The sequence below is a fragment of the Temnothorax longispinosus genome, chromosome 9, assembly GCF_030848805.1.
Source record: "Temnothorax longispinosus isolate EJ_2023e chromosome 9, Tlon_JGU_v1, whole genome shotgun sequence".
NCBI classification, from domain to species: Eukaryota; Metazoa; Arthropoda; class Insecta; order Hymenoptera; family Formicidae; genus Temnothorax; species Temnothorax longispinosus.
In genome coordinates, this window is record NC_092366.1 from 8,799,165 (window position 1) to 8,822,495 (window position 23,331).

General features: G+C 36.0%; 2 protein-coding genes across 4 annotated transcripts; one reads left to right on the forward strand and one right to left on the reverse strand.

The window, feature by feature from the left end:
* Nucleotides 1-1,225: 1,225 nt before the first annotated feature.
* Nucleotides 1,226-16,746, reverse strand: LOC139818955 (putative inorganic phosphate cotransporter). Of its 2 annotated transcripts, none has more exons than XM_071788019.1 (7): nucleotides 16,624-16,746; nucleotides 11,829-11,962; nucleotides 9,548-9,848; nucleotides 4,983-5,239; nucleotides 3,742-3,891; nucleotides 3,125-3,499; nucleotides 1,226-2,885 (listed from the first exon to the last, which is right to left on the reverse strand). In XM_071788019.1, the coding sequence occupies exons 1-7, from the start codon at nucleotides 16,649-16,651 to the stop codon at nucleotides 2,718-2,720; spliced, it is 1,413 nt and encodes a 470-aa protein (XP_071644120.1). In that variant the 5' UTR covers nucleotides 16,652-16,746; the 3' UTR covers nucleotides 1,226-2,717. The 2 variants fall into 2 exon arrangements, with proteins under 2 accessions (XP_071644120.1, XP_071644121.1); XM_071788020.1 differs by having other exon boundaries at nucleotides 2,729-2,827.
* On the forward strand, nucleotides 5,106-13,346 carry LOC139818956 (uncharacterized). 2 transcript variants are annotated; one of them, XM_071788021.1, is made up of 2 exons: nucleotides 5,106-5,244; nucleotides 6,430-7,236. In XM_071788021.1, the coding sequence occupies exon 2, from the start codon at nucleotides 6,552-6,554 to the stop codon at nucleotides 7,152-7,154; it is 603 nt and encodes a 200-aa protein (XP_071644122.1). In that variant the 5' UTR covers nucleotides 5,106-5,244; nucleotides 6,430-6,551; the 3' UTR covers nucleotides 7,155-7,236. The 2 variants fall into 2 exon arrangements, 1 of the variants encoding a protein (XP_071644122.1); XR_011733562.1 differs by lacking the exon at nucleotides 6,430-7,236 and adding an exon at nucleotides 12,925-13,346 and having other exon boundaries at nucleotides 5,166-5,244.
* Nucleotides 16,747-23,331: the final 6,585 nt, after the last annotated feature.

Sequence of the window (23,331 nt, forward strand, 5' to 3'; positions counted from 1 at the left end):
CAGATAGAGATTCGCTCTCGAGTATTTAGAGCCTTGGCAAAAACGTGTATTGTCGTATCTATCGATCAATACATACCAGGAAAATAAACGTCGAAAGATATGGAAAAAACGGGAATTTTGTAGCACTTACAAGGGTTTGGAACTGTCCTTCACCGATTTCGGTAAAATTTGGATATATTGCAGAGTGGCGAAAAAAATAACAAACACGTATTTTTTTTTTATCAGCTCCGAAGCATGTTTAGGGATTAAAACAACCCCTCGAAAAAAATTCTATATATTTGATTACGAGTGAATATCTCTGAAACCGTGAGGTATGAAAAAATGTTTTAAATTTCACTAAAAGAATTAATTTTTGTTAACAAACTCGTGTTCTTCGACGCGTCCTTGTTTGGATCGCCTGTAATGTGAAGTAGGCAACCTCGCACGACAGCATTGACGTCTGATGATACTAGTCCACTTTCTTTAATTTTATTTTGGCTTTTTGGTTGTTCTTTTTAATTTTTATTTACACATTTTATTACAGGAGGTGGTCAAAGTGCTTGCCTCGCACCTGATTACGTTAATTACATCTAAATAATAAATTTCTTATCCCTTTACTTTTACCTAACATGTATTTACAAAAACAAGTCAAGAGGCGTCAAGTTGATCGACAACTGAAAGTTAATTGAAAATATAACGGGGGCTTCTAATCAAATCAGGAAAAATATTGAAATATTCCAAGCAGTAAGAAATTCAATGCTACACAGATGTGATAAATGTAATCAAGTGCAAGACAGATACTTTGAGCATCTCCTGTAATAAAATATATAAATAAAAGTTTTAAAAAGCAATAAAAAATACAACATTAAAGAACATGTGGACTAGTATTGTCACGCACTGTCGTGCGACTGGTTGCCTACTTCACAGGCGATCCGAACAAGATCGCATAGCTCCTCAAGGATGCATCGGAAGGGTCCCTTAATAAAAATTCTTTCGTGAGAGAGACCTATCAACCCCTAACATTTGTCCCGTACCTTCTAAAACACTCTCTATATTCACAATCAATTTTTACACATATTTAAATTTTATAACCTGTTTTTTCCTGATAAGTTACTAGGCATTTGTTTTGGAATAAATCATCTCATAATCGGTTTCCAGACACTTTCTTTTACATTATAATTAGCTTTATAGTAATTTTAGTATTACAGTGCTTAATTATTATAATTAGCTTCCAGTAATCTTCTAGTGATCTTAAAAGTTTTTATTTTATTTATAAAAAGCTATTTGACAAATGTTCTCTTTACGTACAAAACTTGACTTTATTTTAACTTTCCAGAATGCTTGAGGAAATCATAAACACTGTATGTGAAACTTTTAAAACTATGTCTATTATTATTTTAAACACGTAATATGCATGTGATTGTATCTAAAATATTGTTCTAAGTCCAATCAAAATAAAAAGTAAAAATTCTTATATACACATAATAATGTACCTCTGGTGTTATAAGTCTAACTTATTAGTCAGATTAACGATAATATAATCAGCTCTGATAAGTGAGGCTAGTGGATAACGAAAACATCGGTGTAACACAAAATTGAAACATTACATTACACTTTGGACCAATGATATGTACAGCTGTTTATCGATGAAAATGATCATTTGTAACGTTCCGATATTTAAAAGTACATTTATAAATATAAATTTAATATAAATCAGCTCCAGTCCTAACTTCGGGCTTAGGGGAGACCGGGGCTAGTTCTCACACTTTTCAAATACTGATTTTAAAAAAAATGTTAGCAATATTTTATAATATCGTATACTACTTTATAATGTAGCTACATCTTTTAAGTGTAAGAAAAAAAATATTAGACTTATATATATTTATACACAAAAAAGTTATTTAAATCTAAGCAAAACCGCGCAAATGTGACAACTTATCCCATACCCTGGGTTGGTTGTCACATGACTCTGGATTGATTGTCACGTATCTTTCATATAGAGGAAACACACGACAAATAGTTCCTATTTTAATATTTTATTAAAGTTAGTACCAGTTTTTGGGAAATTTAACTTAATAATATATTGCAGCATGAATTAAACAAAAAATTAATAATTTTCGTAAACTTTGTAATATAATTCTCATAAACTTAGAGTAAATGAAAGAATAATAATTTTCATAAACTTTGTAATACTTTCATAAGCTTTGAGTAAATAAAAGAATAATAATTCTCATAAACTTTGAATCCCATCTCATTTGAGACAACTTACCCTGAACGGTCATTTTGAACAAAGAAGATTATATTTATAAACTATGTTGCAATGACGGTTAACTAAATACAGGAAAAATTATTTAAAACTATAATATTTCTTATGACCAAAAAGAAATATTACGACAGTAATTCCAAAAACCAACGGAATAATAAAAATACAGGCAAGAAAAACTTACTCACGATCCAATTTTTAAAAAGTGCTCGTAAATATTACATGCGATGTTTTTGAAATGAGCTATTTCGTGCACCCGACTAACACGATAGGAGCAACCTATACTATAAATAAAAATATTCCACTCAATCTATTAAGTGAGATATAAGCTTTGTGACAACTTACCCGTGTTACTTTTAGCCCCGGTCTCCCCTACATTACACACCCGCATACTTTATAACTTGCCGTAGGATTTAGTCCAATGACAAGTTACAAAAATTTCACAAGAGCGTATCAAAGTTAATTTTATAAAATTTCAAATCTGCGTCTCGTTCTCTTTTTTCTCCTTTCGTTTCGGCTGTTGTGCTTTTGGGTCATTCCACCATTGTATCTCGCCTTTGCCGAATATCACAAACACCAAATTACCTAGAAAGAAAAGCGCCGCTGAGACGTAGAACACGATGTTCCACTGATACACGTTACTCTGAAAAGCGAGAGATCACTCGTTACTCGTTAGAAACTTTCTCATTGTTTCTGAAGCAATTAAGTAAGTTCATTAAGGATAAAATAGTAGGAATTGTAAATAATAAGTAGATATATAGGTAAATTTGAAGATATAGAATTAAATAAAAAATTTTCAGAAAATTGAGTAAACTATAAAATTACTATATATATTACATGCAGATATTTCACACACACAGAAGAAAGAGAACAGATGATTACCTCGTCGGTGACGATGATGGCACATATTAGTGGCGCGATAATAGAGATGACGGTGGCAAAGGTATTGGTGATGGATACCATGGTCCCAGCAAAGTTTGGGCTAAGATCTATATGATTGATGAGGAAGCCGCTTAAACCCCCAGCGTTCAGACTTACTGCCAGAACAAGGATGACAATGGCCCATATATAACCATCGGTGGGTACGACGCTCATACATGCCAGAGCGATAGCCGGACCCCAATAAGCCACTGTGTTGCAAATCTTTCTAATTGTACCCCTAGCCGCACCTTTCTTCAATGCGAAGTCGGATAGCCAGCTTATGGGAAAGGTAAGAATAAACTTCACCGAGTATGGCAAAGCGGAAATTATACCACTCTACAAAAGAAAATGTATATTTTAATTAATTTCTTTATGTAAAGTATTATGTCTAATCGATTAAAGAAGAAATAATTCCAAATAAGGTGGAAATAATTTCAAATATATCTATTATAAATATTAAATCACGGATATTAAAACGATTGCAGTCGAATAAATGAATTTCGCCAAATTCGTGAAACTAATATAGGAAGAAAATATTCTTTATCCTGTTTACTCGTTTGCCAAATTTTATTGCTTACCTCTTTGACATTGAAATTCAACACGCCTGTTATGTAACTCGGTATTTGCGTCGATAAAGTCGTTCCTCCCCAATTTTGCGTGGAGTGGGCTATTATGATAGCCCACATAGGTAGCGAAGTGAATATGTGCTTCCACGGTGTTTTCAGTTTCTAAAAGATATAAAATTATTCTGAATATAAATACCTTGTATTATTTTTTATTGCATGTTTACAGCCTTAAATCATTATATAACATAAAATATTTTTGTCGCGAGTATCGTAAAAATAATCTAATGTAAAAAAGATGTTCAAGCTCGAAATTGAAGAAACTCTTTCTTCATATTATGATACAGAAAAATATATTAAGGCGATAAACAAGTATTACTACACTGGGGCAACAAAATTATCGCAACAAAAATTTACGTCAAAAATTTGCCTAACTTCAAATAAGCATAACTCCGCGAAAAATTGTCATATATCTATAAGATTTTTTTTTTCATTTTAAAGGGTGAAGTCTGTACTTTAAGGAACCATTGTTAGATTTTGAATTTAGCCTCCCCCCTCCCGCCGTTCTTCCAAAAATAAGGACGTGTTATGTACGTCTCCAAAAAATTGCATACTTTGACACATTCTACGGAGTAGAATGAATTTTTTTCGTAACTATCATGGCAACCATCGTATAATATGGACTTGTTTCTGCAAATTAAAAAAAAATTTTTAAACACATACACACACACACACACACACTATAGGCAAAATCCGACCAATAACCTCTCCGTAGTGTTCATCGGGTAATACTAATGTTGGCGGTGATTGAATGCACAAAAATGCATAGATAACTTTGATAAGCCATAACTCAGCGAAAAAAAATCGTACGGACTTAATTTTTTTTTAATTTGCAGAAACAAGTCCATATTTTACGATGGTTGCCATGATAGTTACGAAAAAAATTCATTCTACTCCGTAGAATGTGTCAAAGTATGTAATTTTTTGGAGACGTAACACATCCTTACTTTTGGAAGAATGGCGGGAGGGGGGAGGCTAAATTCAAAATCTAACAATGGTTCCTTAAAGTACAGACTTCACCCTTTAAAATGAAAAAAAATCTTTCAGATATGACAATTTTTCGCGGAGTTATGTTTATTTGAAGTTGGGCAAATTTTTGACGTAAATTTTTGTTGTGATAATTTTGTTGCCCAGTGTATATGTAACACCAAAAATCATTATTTGTGTCATTGAGATTTATGATAATGGATTATTACCTGTTTGACCTCGTCATCGCTTTTCGCTTCAGTTGTCCTCAAACTTTCTTCTATATACATCCTCTCCTCCGGAGAAATACTGCGATGAATGGACGGTGTGTCTGCTCCAAAATAAAGGAACGCTATGCTCCAGATAATCGCTAATACACCGAATATGTAAAAGATACTGGGCCAACCACTGTTGGATGCAGCGAGAACTCCAGCAATCGGCATTGTGATCACCGCGCCGAGTTGGCTGCCCGCATAAGCGAATGTTCCTGAGGTATAATGTTTAGACTTATTTAGTTGCAAAATTATATCAATTAACATACAATTAAATACAATTTGCTGTTAGTTGTTTTACTATAGAATTATAAAATTCGTTTTTTGCAAATTCTACTCATTTATCAGTAATCTTTCGGAACTATAAACAATACGGAGAGAGAAGGAGAAAGAAATACATATAAAACTCTTCTTCTAAGAAACTAAATTTAATTTTAATAACCAAAGCAGGAAGTAACGTGATGGTATGACGTTTCAAAAATACTTTACTGCAGAACAATTGAGAAAAAACTTATTATATATAATTATATATATGTATATATAATATTTCTATATATTTTTTTTCTTTCTCTTGTATAATCTCTGTTCTTATACAAGGTATTTTCTAACATGTGGAACTCACTTCAGCAGTGGATTGAAAACACAAAAACAATGAAAAAAGTTTATATAAACATTTATTTGATCTTGTCCCGAGTTATAACCATTTTTGTGTTCCAGTTATTTACAGCTGCTTACCTTATTCATAGGAGGATCGAAATGGCCATATTTGGTTTGTATTTGTAAACAGTGCTAAATATCAACTGAATATTTCTCGATCTTGTGGATTTCACACGTTCTATTGATTGAGTTTACTCACTTCAGTTTGTTCTCTTGTTAGAAACACTTAATAATTCACTAATTGGCCATGCGTTTTATAAGTAATAGTTAAGTGAATAAGGATGAATAATTATTTAAATCAGGAGATGGCAGACATGTATTTGATGTACGGACTTGCCGAAATTATATATGATTTTATATAGATAAAATATTGTATAATGTAATCGCAGTTTTATTTTTTACCAAAAAGGCTAATTAAAAGTTACTTTTTAATTATTCTTCTTATTATTTTTCTTATATATGTGTACAAACAGAGATTATAAAAGTGAAAAATATATATACAATATGGATATACTTTATACATATATATAATTATACATATACGTATAAAAAATATTTTCCCGAGCAGTCACTAATTTCTCTACAATCTTGAAATAAAATCTTTAGCAACTTCTTCACACACACACACACACACACACACACACACACACACACACACACACACACACACACACACACACACACACACACACACACACACACACACACCCAGCCTGCTTCCATTAGCTAGAGTTCACGGATCTCCTAGATCGACTGACTGAGGATGCGAAGCAGCACTCTCCCGTGGCAATCGCAGGGGACTTCAACTCCTAGGCAGTGGACTGTAGCAGCAAGGAGACAAATGCACGAGGGGAAGCGCTACTAGAGGCCATGTCGACATTGGATGTGGTCCTGCTCAACAGTGGTAATAAACCAACGTTCGTAAGAGGTGATGCGAGTTCCACTGTGGATCTTACCTTCGTCAGCAGCAGCCTCGCTAAGGGAAACTGCTTTTGGAAGGTGTTGGACACTTACACGGCTAGTGACCACTGCGCGATACTGTGGGAAGTGTCCACTGGAAAAACTACTGGAGAGGTGTACAGGAAATTTAATACACTTGGTTGGAAGGTATCCGCCTTTGATACTGCTGTTTACACCGTGGCCCTGGATACTCAGCCAATCAACAGTGGAAATGCTGAAAATAAGTCAGAAGAGCTGATGAAGAGGATCACGGAAGCCTGTGACGCAAGTATGCCCCGAAAACGCGGCATAAATAATCTACCATCGATGCACTGGTGGAACGACCACATTGCTACTCTCCGGAAAGAATGTCTTATAAAGAGAAGAGCATCGCAGCGTGGCCGCAAGAAGTCAAACTATGAAGAACTGGTGGCAGAGTACAAAAATGCACGCCGAAGTTTACGCAAGGCCATCAGAGATAGTAAACGACAATGCTGGCGTGATCTGATCGAGGAAGTAGAAAACGACCCGTGAGGCAAACCTTATAAAGTAGTCATGACTCACCTTAAAAGGCAACCAATGCAATCGCCCACGTGCCCGAAACTCCTGGAGACGATTGTGATTACGCTTTTTCCCCAACAAAAGAAGCTTCACCACCTGACAGAACAACATGAGATAGAAGAGATCCCACTAATCACAGAGGACCAGCTAATGCAAGCGTGTAATAGAGTCGGCAATACGAAAGCTCCTGGCTTGGATGGAATCCCAAACATCGCATTGAATCGGCTATCAAAACAGCACCTATTTTTAGAGGTATATAACGCACGCCTTAAAGAAGGTATCTTTCCCCGGAAATGGAAGCAACAGAGACTGGTACTGCTTCCTAAGGGGAAAAAGCCACCGGATGAACCAACATCTTACCGTCCACTCTGCATGTTGGATACAGCTGGAAAAATACTATTGTTCACAGAAGAATTGAAGCAGCAGTCGAGCCGCTGCTCGCCAGCAACCAATATGGCTTTCGTAAAGGTCGCTCCACGCTGGATGCAATCGATCTTGTCGTCGGCACAGCGAAGGAGGCGATTGCCGGGACCAGATGGAAAAGAGGCACGAAGAAGTACTGCTTGGTGGTGACACTAGACATCAAAAATGCCTTTAATTCCGCCAAGTGGGACTGTATTATGAGAGCTCTCACCGAAATGAGTGTACCGAAATACCTACGAAGGATGGTAGCAAGCTACTTCACAGATAGGATTTTAAATAACGACACTAAGATTGGTCCGAAAGAGTATAGAGTCACTGGAGGAGTACCTGAGGGATCGGTTCTGGGCCCTCTCCTCTGGAATATCATGTACGATGGGTTGCTGAAACTAGCATTGCCAAGAGAAACTAAACTCGTGGCATATGCAGATGATGTTGCTATTGTGATTGCCGCGAAACATTTAGAAGAGATAAACTTTGTCTTTGACACCACCTTCGAGAAGATCAGCCAGTGGATAGATTCAGTTGGCTTGAAGCTGGCAGAACACAAGACCGAGGCAGTGCTTATCACTAGTAGGAAGCAACTAGAGACAGTCACACTGCAAGTTGGAGAGCATGAAATAACATCCCAGCCGTTTATTCGGCACCTAGGAGTAATAATTGATGCCCGACTTAGCTTCAAACAGCAGGCAGAACATGTAGGTGCTAAAGCGTCGGTAGTCGGAGTGACCCTAGTACGGCTAATGTCTAACATAAGAGAGCCGAAGCAGAAGAGGAGAGCATTACTGTCTTCAGTATAGTCACGTACGTCTGTGCTCACATATGGAATTTCCGTTTGGGGTGACGCACTTAAAACACAAGAATCACGACAAAAAATCACGCCAGTATATAGGCTGAGTGCCCTGAGAGTCGCCAATGCTTTCCGCACCGTGTCTGTAGACGCAGTGTGTGTCATTGCCGGAATGCTACCTATTGAAGTATAACGGAAGAACGAAGAGCTCTCTACCGACGAAAGGGATCAACCTCAATGAGCCCGGTGGAGCTCAGAGCTGAAGAACGACTGAGAAGCATACAACGATGGCAAGAAACGTGGGACATCACAACAAATGGCAGGTGGACGTACCGCCTTATTCCGCAAATAGATGTTTGGTTAAACCGCGAACATGGTGAAGTTAACTATTATCTCACGCAGATGATATCAGGACATGGGTGTTTTCGAGCGTATCTACATCGATTTAAATTAGATGTTTCTCCAGAATGCCCGTCTTGCCCCGGAGTGAGTGAAGATGTAGAGCACGTGTTTTTTACGTGTCCTCGTTTTAACCTGTCACGCAGTGCTTGGGAAGCTGCCGTTCATTTAGAAATTCGGCCAAAGTCACTAGTTGGAGCTATGCTCTCATCAAAGGAAGCATGGGAGGCGACAAGTTCTTTCGCAACGGAGGTTCTCCAAGAGCTCCGTCGTTTAGAAAGAGAACGTGCGAAAAATCGAAACAATTGAAGAAAGGAAGATGTGACTTCGACAACGAGGTGCAATGAAGCCTTGACGTTCGACATACAGAAGAAAGAGCAATAGCTAGATTCTCCCCCCGTGAAGTAATGCCTAATGGCGGTACCGCGGGGAAAACAGAGGCTGAGGACAGAGGAGGTTTTTTAGTCCGTAGAGGAGATCCGAGTCCGACATACCCAGGCACAACATCAAGTCCTGATGATACGTAAGAGTATTTTTCCGACCTCTATAAAAAAAACACACACACACAGAGTCAATCATTACTTTCCAGCAAGTTTAACAGAGAGAATGTTGGCGTTTAATAATAACTCATTGTCAGAAATTTTTATGTCAAGTATTTAATTACCTTATATCTTTTCACAAAATAAATAACCTACGAATTGTTTGTTTCCTAATATAATTGGAATGTGCTAAGCGCAGATTCTGAATCTATTCTCACCCAGTCGTGCTCTTTCACCGGGCGGCACCCACTTTGAGAGGAGGGTTTGGATGCAAGGATACATGCAAGCCTGAGTAAGACCCATGCCTATTCTGCAAACTAGGACGACCTCCAGACCCCCATAATGAGCGGCAATCGGTGTTAAGCCATTGAATATCCCGGAGAACAGCATCCCGATAACAATAAGCTTCTGGCTGCTCCAGATATTAACGATGTAGCCGCTCAGCACCTGCGGCACCAGGTAGCCCCAGTAGAACGAACTAAGCACCAAGTCTTTTTGCGTCTTAGTCCAACCGTAATCCTGACAACGTAATCAATACTTTCGAATAATTTTAACCTCAGTGAGCCTATAGTGGAAATTATGCAAGACAATATTATTCAAAAAAATTACTACAGAGATTTAAGTGTCTGAAATAATTTTTAATAATTTTTGTATCCCGTTATGTACATGTATGAAATAAAATTAAAGAAACATTAATGCGCGCGTAAGAAGAAAAAATGTATACCTAAACTGAACTTAAAAATTATATACCTGTATGAAGTTAGCCCCTCATTTTTGTATTTCAAATATTTCTTTAATTGTTCCCGGTTGTTCTCTATTTGTTCTACATTGTTCCACAGTTAGTAGTTCAAAAAAACGAAAAACACCGTGGAAAAAGAAAAAAATCTGTTTTTTAAAGTACCCTCCAGTTTTTGAAAAATCCAAAATTTTTGTTGTTCTGGATTGTTCTAATTATTCTTGTTCTAATTAAACATTGTTCCAAAATATTAAATCTCTACAAGATATATTTACAAAGATATAACAAAAAATAGTACATAGAGCGCTTAAGTAATGTTTCTATGTTTGTAGCTATCGTTATTATTTTCTGACAACCAAATTACATATTTAAGCTGAAAATGAACAGAACAACGAAGAACACTATCAATTTTCCCGGAACAAACGTATAGAGGGCACTTTATGCCCGATCTACAATAGCTGTAGTAAGCTGTAGTAAGCCTCAAGCCGTAAGAAATTGACCAATTACAGGCGAATGTGAGGAGAATAATCGACTGTGATTGGTCAATTTCTTACATCTTGAGGCTTACTACAGCTTACTACAGCTATTGTAGATCGGGCATTACTCTTGGAGGTAAGAATTATTTTGTCTTTTTCGATCAACAACGTCGCGCCAGCGATACCAAAATGTAGAACAATGGCACCTAGGCCTATAACAATCAGGAACAACTACCAGTTTTGTCGGAACAAACATATAGAGGGCACTTTACTCTTGAAGGTAGAGAATTATTTTGTCTTTTTCGACCGACAACGTCGCGCCAGCGATACCAAAATGTAAAACAATGGCACCCAATGTATAGTTGTTCTAGGCCTAGGTGCCATTGTTCTACATTTTGGTATCGCTGGTGTGACGTTGTCAGTCGAAAAAGACAAAATAAATCTGTTAAGTAGGCAATTCTTATATATTTAGTATGTTCATGGTCGCGCTAGCGACACCCTGCGTTTTCCGTCGTTGTGCTTATATAGCTTCAGGTTGAGCTGGCACTTCCGCCTCGTAAGCGTTACGTTTTCTGTTCTCTCTCGAAAGTTCGACAAGAAACTATGTAAAGCTATAATAAAGCTATCTTATATTTATAAGCTGCAATAAGTGTTTCCTTCATTCCGGCTTCGACGATTGATTACATCGGTTACTATTAAGATATCTACACAAAGATATCTACAAAATCTCTACCTCCAAGAGTAAAGTGCCCTCTGTACGTTCGTTCCGGCAAAATTGAAAGTTGTTCCTGGTTGTTCTGTAGAAAATAATAGCTACAAACATAGAAATATTACTTGAGCGCTCTATATAATATTTTTTGCTATATCTTTGTAAATATATCTTGTGGGGATTTAATATTTTGGAACAATGTTTAGAACAATTAGAACAATCCAGAACAACAAAAAATTGGATTTTTCAAAAAATGGGGGGTTACTTTAAAAAACAGTTTTTTTTACTTTTTTCACCGTGTTTTTCGTTTTTTTTTTGGACTACTAACTGTGGAATAATGTAGAACAAACAGAGAACAACCGGAAACAACTAAAAAAATATTTGAAATCCAAAAATGGTGGGCTAACTTCATACAGGTTTAAGTTGATATTATTATGTAACGAAGCATGTTCAGAGGAAAAGGGATACGTTCATCTAACAATCACTACAAGAACGTTTCTAGTGTTTCAAATTATCCGAGCGTCGGTATTTGAATCACCGGTTTTAAGCCGATAAAAAGACATAATTAAGTAATTTACCTCGATGTCAGGATTCGCGGTGCTCGCGTTCGCCATCGGTACTATGGCCACTGACATCGCAAGCCTGAGACTGAATCCGATGGACGTGGCCAGGAACAGCAGCAGCACCTGCAGATGCCTGATCCCGAGGATACCTACAAGAACATCATTTTATTCCAATAACAAACAAAAATCGCTTGATATCAACAAATTAATAAATATTTATTTTTTAAATTTTCGGGAATTTTTTTATTCAATTATCTGAATTTGATAAATATTATTATATAATAATCTATAGAAGTACCAACAGTCTCTCACTATTTCAGAAGTTTATTGTATTAAAAGAAAAAATAAGTTATACTCAACGCTTTAAAAATTTGTTTAATTTTCTGGACGTAATTCAAGAATTTTCGACGAGCTATAAAGAAAGTCGATCGAAACATTGGTTATAATCTAGACAAAAGCACATTGTTTTTGCAGAATATTGAAATTTAAAGGCAAATTAGAAATGACTTTCATTACAACGTTAAAATTAATCTTGGATAAAGATTAATCTCAAGTACTAGAGGTAATTATAAGTAAATGAATTTAAAAAAAAGTACACAAAGGATGTTGGAATATAAACAAGTCAAGAAGGATGTTCGAATATAAATGACAAGTGAAGTTGAAACAAAAGAACGAAGAACAAAACGTTGAAGTAGAAGATAACATCTCTAAGATAACAAATGTTTCTAACTACATAAATAATATTACGAATAATATTACTTTATGGGAACATTTTTAAAAATTAATTATTAATTGTAACATTGCATATATAACACTGCTAACGATTGTGAGGCTATTTTAATTTCGTGCTCTATGTAAAGTAGCGATAGCGTAAGGCGATCACACACACACACACACACACACACACACACACGCGCGCGCGCGCGCGCACGCACACGCACACACGCACACGCACGCGCGCACGCACACGCACACGCACACACACACACACACACACACACACACACACACACACACACACACACACACACACACACACACTAGACCGAGGGTCACATATATCGAGTCGAAAAGCTTATTAACTTTTACATGTCAAATCTGGACCTTCCAGGGCTTATAGCGCGGAAACGGTTCATAGGATCAAGTTGCGCCCATTGGGACATTTGTTCAGAATGATGAGAACTACAACATATCCAAAAATTAGCCAAATCCGCAGAAAGACATTTTCCCATAAAAATGGTGCGGGGTCCTTTATTGAGATTTGTACTGTGATTTTTGTAATTTTTTATAATGAAGATATAGTTATCAGCTAAGGCTAGTAAGAATGTGTCAAATATGTAGAACAATGTAGTAAATTATTTATAATCTCATTTATAATCTATAAGATATTAACTAATTTTTTATTAGAAATTGATTTTTATGTACATACCTTGGAACATGACGGTTGATGTACCTTGGAACGCTATTTCAAAAAATTGTGCAAATTAGAAATTTGCACTTGGGTTCCTCATAGAGGAAGCTTTAACTTCCGCAAATTTGGAGATATCGATCAATTTCTAATTTTATTATATTTTTCAGTCTTTTTTCTACCCCTATTTCATATATAATTCTTTTAAATTCGGTTGATTAGACTTAGCCTTATACGCGATCAAAATCTCCGAAATTTCAAACGTCTGTAACTCCAGAACTAATTAACCAAATCTTAATTAATTATTTATCAAATAGAGGTAGAAAAAACTGAAAAATTTAATAGAATTAGATATAGATCGCTATCTCAAATATTGAAAAAGCTATAGGATAAAACACACTTTTCTAAAAAAAAAAATTGCAATAAAATCTATACCGGTCAACCAATTTTAATAAAATTTGAGGAGAACATACTTTCTATGATACTCTATTTGTGTGAAAAATTTCAATCCGCTATCTAAAAAATTATAGAAGTAGATGCGTGTACAAAAAATCCGTACATACACACCCACACACACACCCACACACACCACACACACACACACACACACACGCGCGCGCGCGCGCGCGCGCACACACATACATACATACTTCCGGACATTTTTTACTAATACGATTTTTCGACATTTTAGAACATTCTAAACCTATTTCCATCAAAATCTCGAAAAATTTTTTTTCACCATCACAAAGCTTCCTCTATGAGGAAGCAAAAGTATATTAGCTGATTGTTATCTTTATATAACTTTGTTATTTGTTTAACTACAATTTTTTCCATTTTTACTGACAGCTAGAGTAATTGGAAGCTATTTGTTTGTTTTATAGCTACCATGTCACATAAACGTGGAATAAAAAGGCTAAGGCCGGATGATATCTACTCTGATATCTGCTGTAAATGCAGTTTTAGGAACTGAAAGTATCTTACTGACAATAAGAAAAGCAATAAAAATATGTAATGTAAAATTTTATTGTTTGATAAAAGATGCTTAAATAATTTATTAGAAGTAAGCGTTGATATTATTTTATTCTATTTTTTTTCTTTTTTTATTTTCTTATTTTATTTTTTTTATATTTTATTTTTTATAAATATTTTATTTATGACGATAATGATTTATCTCGTTAGATTTGATTGTCATTTTTAGTTTAATAATTGACCAAGATGTAACTAAATTTAATAAAATATTATATTTCTTTGAAAAGAGTCACTTTTTTTGTTAATTAAAATTTTTCATAGGTGTTCCAAGGAATAAAACAGAGTATTCTAAGGTACATCAAGCTGCTGTACCTTGAAACAAAATTTCCAATTATAAAAAATTGCTGTATTCTCTTACCAAATGATAATAAAAATTTAGGTTTTTTATACTAAAATGTATACATGTACTTTAATAATATATTTTTTCAAAATTTTTTAATTAAAACTATTACTACGTTTACGCAAGCGTTACTTCTGTAGTAACTTACGATAATTCGTTCACGTAAACGGGATTTTGTAGTAACTTTTACGATAATTTACGCGTAAACGAGTGAATTATCGTAAGTTATTACAGAAGTAACGTTATTACTCGCGTAAACGTAGTATATGGCTCAAAAAAATCAAAAACTTAAAAATGTTCGGGAGTACAGCACCTTTCCCTACAATAACTAAGTAAAAAGTAAACTAAAAAACTAAGTACATCATATACAACCGTATATGATGTACAATCAAATTAAAGAAAACGTCGTTAAACGATCAGGGACTAGAGCTTGATTGCCTAATAATATTATTCGCGTGAATTTTACGTACAATTCTTCGCATTGGCAAACCACACGCCGTTATTTTCGGACTTGAAACGCAGTCTTAATCAAAGTTATTAGAACAGCACAATCACATATACATATATATAATTAAATTTATAATCAATTTAATCATACTAACACAATTCATTAGCATATATATTGCATTTATATACATATACTTACATGAATATAAATGACATTCTTCTTGAGCTTATTAGACACATGTGCAATATAGCAGCTGTACTACATACTTTTTGAGAACACGAATATACGACCAATATAAAGAAACTCGCAGTCTAGCATGTTAAATAAGCTGCATTTCGATATACGTGACGTAAATTATAAATTTTCAGTACTGACAGTGAATATCAAAATGCATCCATACCCAGCTAGCAAAACACCTGTCATATTTGCGTGAATATGTGTATAAACTCGTGACGAGTGTTTGCACAAATAACATATGTAAAACTGCCCCCGCAAATGCTCAGCAACAGTATTGAATTTGTTTCAAGCATTTGTTTCAAGGTTATTTAATATTCATTACATTTTTGCAGCAACAGCTTAATTAAAATACCTTTATTATATAATTCAAACCCAAACTTGAGCCTACTCAGAACTTGATCGATTCAGCCGTTATTGGGATTCAATAATCTAAGGGTCTCTGGTCTCTCAATTCATCGGCTCGCGTGTAGACGGATTGTGTCTCACTGCACGTACACTTATCACGAGACACCAGCGTGTCACTTGATTATTGAAAAAAATATATCATTTCTCATTTCAAATTTCGATATCTTTTAATTATACTTACTCTAATTAAATTTGTAAGATGGTTCGAAAGGCAAAAAATTTCAAAGATTGCTTTAGCAATAAAGAAGAAATCAAAGAAGATTCTAAAAGCTTGAATAATCGAAATTATAGAAATTTTTTTTATTGTAAGATATTAAATTGCAAAACCTTTTTGCTTGACAATTTTAACGTGCTTAATCAATAGCATCGTCATCAGACTGCGATAAGAATTTCCCCTATCTACAATATGTATCAAACATGCCTATACTAATTCAATCACATTTCTGCGATCGTCAATCAACATTGTAGTAGTATCAACATGTGACCAATTACATAATAGCTTGATTCAAAAAAAAGGACATAAATCAGTTTGATATTGAAATTAGAACAAAAAAATGAAAATATTAAAAAAAAAATGAAATATTTTTGCTAAAAAGACATTAACTCCAAATCATTAAAATTGATAATTCGAGAATTGTGAGACATGTATATTTCTTTTTTTCTTTTAATGTATATAAAACGATCGTTCGAAAATCTTTTTTGTAAATAAATTAAATACATATTGATAGTCTTTGATAATACTGAGTTTCACTGATGTGAGATCTTCTATTTTAATGGATTTATTCATGAAATACTTTTTGAAAATTTTCTTCTCTCTGTGGAGAATTGTTCCGTTGCACAGAAATTATATTAATCTGTACGCACTATTTATATAATATACATACATATATATATATATATATATATATATATATATATATATATATATAATTTAATGGATCACCTTTTGGTTTAATCGGTGGGACTTTCATCCTTTCCAGAAAGAGATACTATGGAGACCCTTCCCTCCTCAGAGACAATGCCATTATAACGAACTGCTAACGAAGCTAAAACTGAAACAAATTGCAGAAACGACTGTGACAGATCGACCGTATCTACGTAGCTTTATACTAGCACCGAAAACCGTTTCTCCCACCCATATTAGGCTCAAATATGTGCTTAAACAACAACACGTCTTGTTGTCATATTAATAAACAGCTATCACTTCTTTAACATCAAAAATTACTGTACAGCAAAATGTATTCCTACTGAATTATTCACCTGCTCAATATCCTTCTTATAATTAGTCTCTTTTTCTTCTACTAATCTCCCAAATAGAATTAACATTTAATCATTGCACTATCGCCCTGTTATTGTGCTATAATTGAATGACACAGATTTGTTTCAAATTGTAAATTCGTATATTTTAATGGTCACAACAAATAAAAAGAAAAAAATATATATAATAAAGAAAGAAGAAATATTTGTTAAATTAAAGAGAAAAAATTTTGTTATTTAAAAAGAAAAAATGTTTACTATATATAATGTTCTCTATTAGATATATATTTACTTCATAAATACATAATTTAAATGAGAGATGTGCGAATCCAAAACTTGAGATGAATCACTATCTGTTAACAACACAGTTTTATTAATTTAATTATAAAATTATATATGTTCTGTAATTAAACATGTTCTGTAATTTAAAAAAAATTTTAACACTATTGTCAAGATGCGTGCAATATAAATTATTTGATGATTGATCTGAAATGAATGTGTTTTGTTGACCGAATATATATGCTTGATAAAAGAAAGGAAAAATACCTAACAAAATCTGCGACTACGTTTTAATTATTCTTTCACTTATTATTGAGATTTTATTATTGAAATTTACGAGTACGAATCGATCGCGATTGATAAATAATCGCGATCTTTTCTGCGTTCTATAAAGATAACGCGAACGTTAACGACTTATGCATCACGCTGGTCGGTGTTTACGTTCTATCAGATAAAAATTCGCTCTCGAGTATTCATATATTGTCGTATCTAACGATTAATAGGTATATATCAGGAAAACAAACATTATTGCCGAAAAATATGGAAAGAATGGGAATTTTATAGCATTTTGATATTTAAAACAAAGATAAACATTAATCAATAATCCCAAATAATTCAATTCTTCTACATGTTTATATTATTCTACATGTGCGTCTCTCACTTTGATTACATTTATTTACAACTATAGAAATTGTAGACGTTCTTTTACTTTATAATTGCATAAAAATCAGTCTAATTAAAATTTTTTTATAATAATAATTTTAAAATAGTAATTTAAATTTTTTTGTTATTAATTGTTAACTATCCATTTTTCTATTTCATATATATTGCTTAAGACGATTATAGTACGGACGCGCCTGAGATGATGTATCTCGCGCCTTGTTTACACACGTCTGGTGACTCATTGCTAACAATTAATATATCACGAGAAGCAGGAGGGGAATGGTCGGCGTGATGACAATAAAATCGGTCCGAAATGTGCGATTAAATTCTAACTCTGATTTGCGCTATGTAATCTCTATGAGGTTTTAAACGACAGAAAGCAGCATATTGACTAGCTTAGAGTTATGATACACACAATATGCATGATATATTTATTTTCTTCTTTCGCAGGTACAAAATCAAAATCTTTAAAACCGTTGTTAATTTTTTTGATATCCTAAAAATTGTGCCCAAGCTAATAAATTAAATAAATAATAGCGCTGAAAATAAAACTGCAAACAAAATATATAAATTTTTATATATTTCAGATAAAATATTCAATAAATCTTCGATTATTCTCTCCATAGGTTACTCATTATTTACATAGGACACGTTAAACAGTGTAACGTTTACATTATACATATGTAGATTATTATGTTTTGCATATAATTTATTATATTTTATGCGTAAACGTTCAACTTGTGACGGAATATATTATTGCTCGCATTGGATAATTAAATCCAAATGATAACAATAAAAGTGCAAGTTTAAATAAAAATTGAACATTGTCAAGTCATAAATGTTATATTAGAGAATTGTCGTCAGATTTTCGATCGCAGTTTTTTTTCTTGAGATATTTGATTCCGAAGATAGATCGGCCCAAAAACTTCGGATAAGTTACTTGGTAGTGCCGTGTTCTAGCTGCTAGTCGTCTGCTAGCTCTCTTTTTATGTACTTGCATGGTGTCGCGACGCTACCGCGTCAGTTGATTATTTTTACAATTTATTAACGTAAACATATCAAGAGACACGGTAGTGTCTCGCGCCAAGTACACGCGGAGCGAGACCGACCGTGACTCTTTTACGCGACGCGACGGGTTGCGAGTAGCCGAGATGTTGAGATCTCGATAACGAGTGAACGGATCAAGTTCTAAGTAGGCTTGATCGATAGCTTGGGGTCCAATTAGGGGGGGGGTTTCTCTCATAATATTCCGCTACGTGCCCTACGAGCGGAGATATTGCGACGCAAAGTCCAAATGGGAAAATTTATTTTTAAGATACTTCTTCTTCTTCTACTTCTAACGCCGACTTATATGATGACGTCATAATCAGAAACGTCACTTTCACTTTTTCGACGCTGGCGGCGCAGGTATCGCCAGTTTCGATATCGCGCGCGTATTTCGAAATTAGGTCAATAGACTTATCGGTCAAGAGGAAGATTTCTATTTAGGTAAATTAGGTAATATATATATATATTGAGTCAACGGAAAAGAAGGTTCTCTACGCTTGGCAGAAAGTGCCGCTAGGGAATTTTTAAGTCGATTCTTATGAATCAAGCTTGATATAATATATATGAAGTCAACGGAAAAGAAGGTTCTCTACGCTTGGCAGAAAGTGCCGCTAGGGAATTTTTAAGTCGATTCTTATGAATCAAAGCTTAAATTCGATGTCTAGGTATCCCAGGTTGTCGATGACGAGGTCCAGATAGTGCGCTTCATAGTTTTCGGTGTCCAGGTGTAATAATACGTCGAATTCGATGTCTACGTGTCCCAGGTTGCCGATGACGAGGTCCACATAGTGCGCTCCGTAGTTTTCGGTGTCTACGTGTATTAATACCTTGAATTCGATGTCCACGTGTCCCAGGTTGCCGATGACGGAATCCAGATAGTGCGCTTCATAGTTTTCGGTGTCCATGTGTAATCGTACGTTGAATTCGATGTCTAGGTGTCCCAGGTTGCCGATGACGAGGTCCACATAGTGCGCTCCGTAGTTTTTGGTGTCTACGTGTATTAATATCTTGAATTCGATGTCCACGTGTCCCAGGTTGCCGATGACGGGATCCAGATAGTGCGCTTCATAGTTTTCGGTGTCCAGGTGTAATCGTACGTTGAATTCGATGTCTACGTGTCCCAGGTTGCCGATGACGAGGTCCACATAGTGCGCTCCGTAGTTTTCGGTGTCTACGTGTATTAATACCTTGAATTCGATGTCCACGTGTCCCAGGTTGCCGATGACAAGATCTAGATAGTGCGCTTCATAGTTTTCGGTGTCCAGGTGTAATCGTACGTTGAATTCGATGTCTAAGTGTCCCAGGTTGCCGATGACGAGGTCCACATAGTGCGCTCCGGTGTCGGTGTCTACGTGCATTAATATCTTGAAATTGATGTCTAGGTGTCTCAGGTTGTTGATGACAAGGTCCACATAGTGCGCTTTGTAGTTTTTGGTGTCCAGGTGTATTAATAACTTTAAATCTGAATGTAGGACACATAGATATCGAATTCGAGGTATTAATACACGTAGACACCGAAAACTACGGAGCGCACTATGTGGACCTCGTCATCGGAAACGTGGGACACCTAGACATCGAATTCAACGTATTATTATACCTGGACACCGAAAACTATAGAGCGCACTATCTGGAACCCGACATCAGCAACCTGGAACACGTGGACATCGAATTCAAGGTATTAATACACCTGGATACCGAAAACTATGAAGCGCACTATGTGAACCTCGTCATCGGCAACCTGGGACACCTAGACATCGAATTCAAGCTTGATTCATAAGAATCGACTTAAAAATTCCCTAGCGGCAGAATCAAGAGACACGGTAGTGTCTCGCGCCAAGTACACGCGGAGCGAGACCGACCGTGACTTTTTTACGCGACGCGACGGGTTGCGAGTACCCGAGATGTTGAGATCTCAATAACGAGTGAACGGATCAAGTTCTAAGTAGGCTTGATCGATAGCTTGGGGTCCAATTAGGGGGGGGGGGGTTCTCTTATAATATCCCGCTCCGTGCCCTACGAGCGGAGATATTGCGACGCAAAGTCCAAATGTGAAAATTTTTTATTAAGATACTTCTTCTTCTATCTACTTCTAACGCCGACGTCTTATATGACACTACAAAAAAGCGTGATATCCGTACAAAATTACCTTTTTCAAAAAAAAAGGTAAAAAAATGCGCCAAGTACACGCATAGTAGTATATATGTATTATGTTGTTACCTCGAAAAAAACAAAGTGGTAGTATTATACCTCGAAATAACACCCTGTACATATTTTGTTTATACAATGCGTAATACTGCAAAAAGGCGTGATATCTGTACAAAATTACCTTTTTTAAAAAAAAGGTAAAGAAAGGCGCCAAGTACACGCATAGTAGTGTATATGTTGTTACCTCGAAAAAAAAAACAGTGGTAGTATTATACCTTAAAAAAATCTAAGTAACAAGTGGTAGACGAAATCTTTGTATCTTGAAAAATCTCGAAAAAACCTAAACAGTAGTATCTTCACCTCGAAAAAAAAACAAAGTAGTAGTATTATACCTCGAAAAAACCTAAGTAACAGGTGGTGGACGTAATCTTTGTATCTCCAAAAATCTCGAAAAAACCTAAGCAGTATTATTTTTATTTCCAAAAAATTATTACTCAAGTGATACACATCACAAAATTACGTTACCTTATCAAAAAAAGAGTCGCGCTTCAAGTGATCTATTATTACAATTACAAAAAAGAAATGATATCTTTTTTTAAATTACAGCGCCAATTACAGAGAACATATATTTTTCGAGATACAAAGATTTCGTCTACCACTTGTTACTTAGATTTTTTTAAGGTATAATACTACCACTGTTTTTTTTTTCGAGGTATATCTTACGATAAATTTTCAGCTACTTTTGTTTGTCACAATAAATACATATAGATATTTGCAATCAATTTTTACACATATTTAAATTTTATGACTTGGATAACTGGGGGGAGGGCGGCAGTGTGGTCTAGTGGTAGAGCGCCAGACTCGTAATCTGAGGAACCAGGTTCGAGTCCACTAGAGCCATGAAGCATGGAATGTTTTTCCGATAGCTGCGCCCCTCCGTGCAAGATAGGCTCTTGTGCGGAGAAAACTGCATGGGCTCCGTCTTTCGGAAAGAGACGTTAAGCCGTTGGTCCAAAGGGTTAAAGTGAGAGGAGAAAGATGAAAGATAGTATTGGTAGTAGATTGCGAACCCTGCAGGGATATGCAATAAATTACAAATTTTACAGGAATTTTACGGGGTAACTGGGGGGAATATGCCATGCCACTCGTTATATGTTTATTAGCTACAACTAATAGTGCTCTTGTATAAATACCATAAAATTATTCATAGTAGGGAATATGAAAGTACATAGGTAGGTGAAATGTCAGTACTGTTTACAGTTTTCTAACGTAATGCCAGTAGATTAAGAAGTTATGAACCAGTATAAACAAATATTTTCGCGTATAGAAAATAAATAAACCTAATTAAATATTTATTTCACGCAGTATAGATTATATGTATACAAAAATGTTTCTTGGACATAATAAAGGGTTTGAAGTATTTAAGGGGATGCTGGAGTCGCGGGCGAACTCGATCAGCGTCGATAAAGAAGTGCTCACCGATTCTTACACATATGTATGTACATACAGAGCGCCTGCTCTATAGGGCTACCCGTTATACTGATCCATATGTTTTTGGCTGAATTCGGGGAGACGCGTAACATGTGCTGTGACGTTGCGGCTCGCCGCACCGTCGCGGCGCCCCGCCGCCGTCACAAGGCGCGGAATTTCGCGCCCAGGGACGGACCAGGGAGGCAACGACGAGATCTCCAGGGGTCGTATTTAATCGCGTTTCCGCATTTTGATTATTTTCTTTTGTTTTTTTTATGCAATGTAATACGCGCGGCACCTCACCTACACCACGGCAAACCTTCGAGGGAGTATTTGGCGAAGGAAATCAAGGACGATCGATAACCAAGGAGGGGTGGCAAACGCGGAAGCAGCAGAGATCGCGGGCTGGCGAGAGCAACGCGGCAGGCGGGCGGCACGTGCGGCAGCGACGGACGAGGCCGCCGATAGCGGGGCCCCAAGCGCTTGGGTAAAAACCCGGCTTCAGCAAATGATCTCCACAAAACACCGACCCACGGGGTGGCTGGCCACCGCCCCAGGGTCAAACCGGAGGCACACCGGCACGAGCGAAGTTCCGTCTGCCGCTAAGGACAAAAATTTGAGGAGTCGCACGCCGCCGAGGGACCGTTGCCCGCCCCCGAAGGATCTCGTATCGACAGCACTGCGCCGGGACACCGCGGGCTTGCAAGCTCGCGCCCGATTGGCTCGCGCGCCACTCAGGAAGGGGTACCGTATCGATTCCGCAATCGAGCGGGTTTAGCGTTTCACTCTC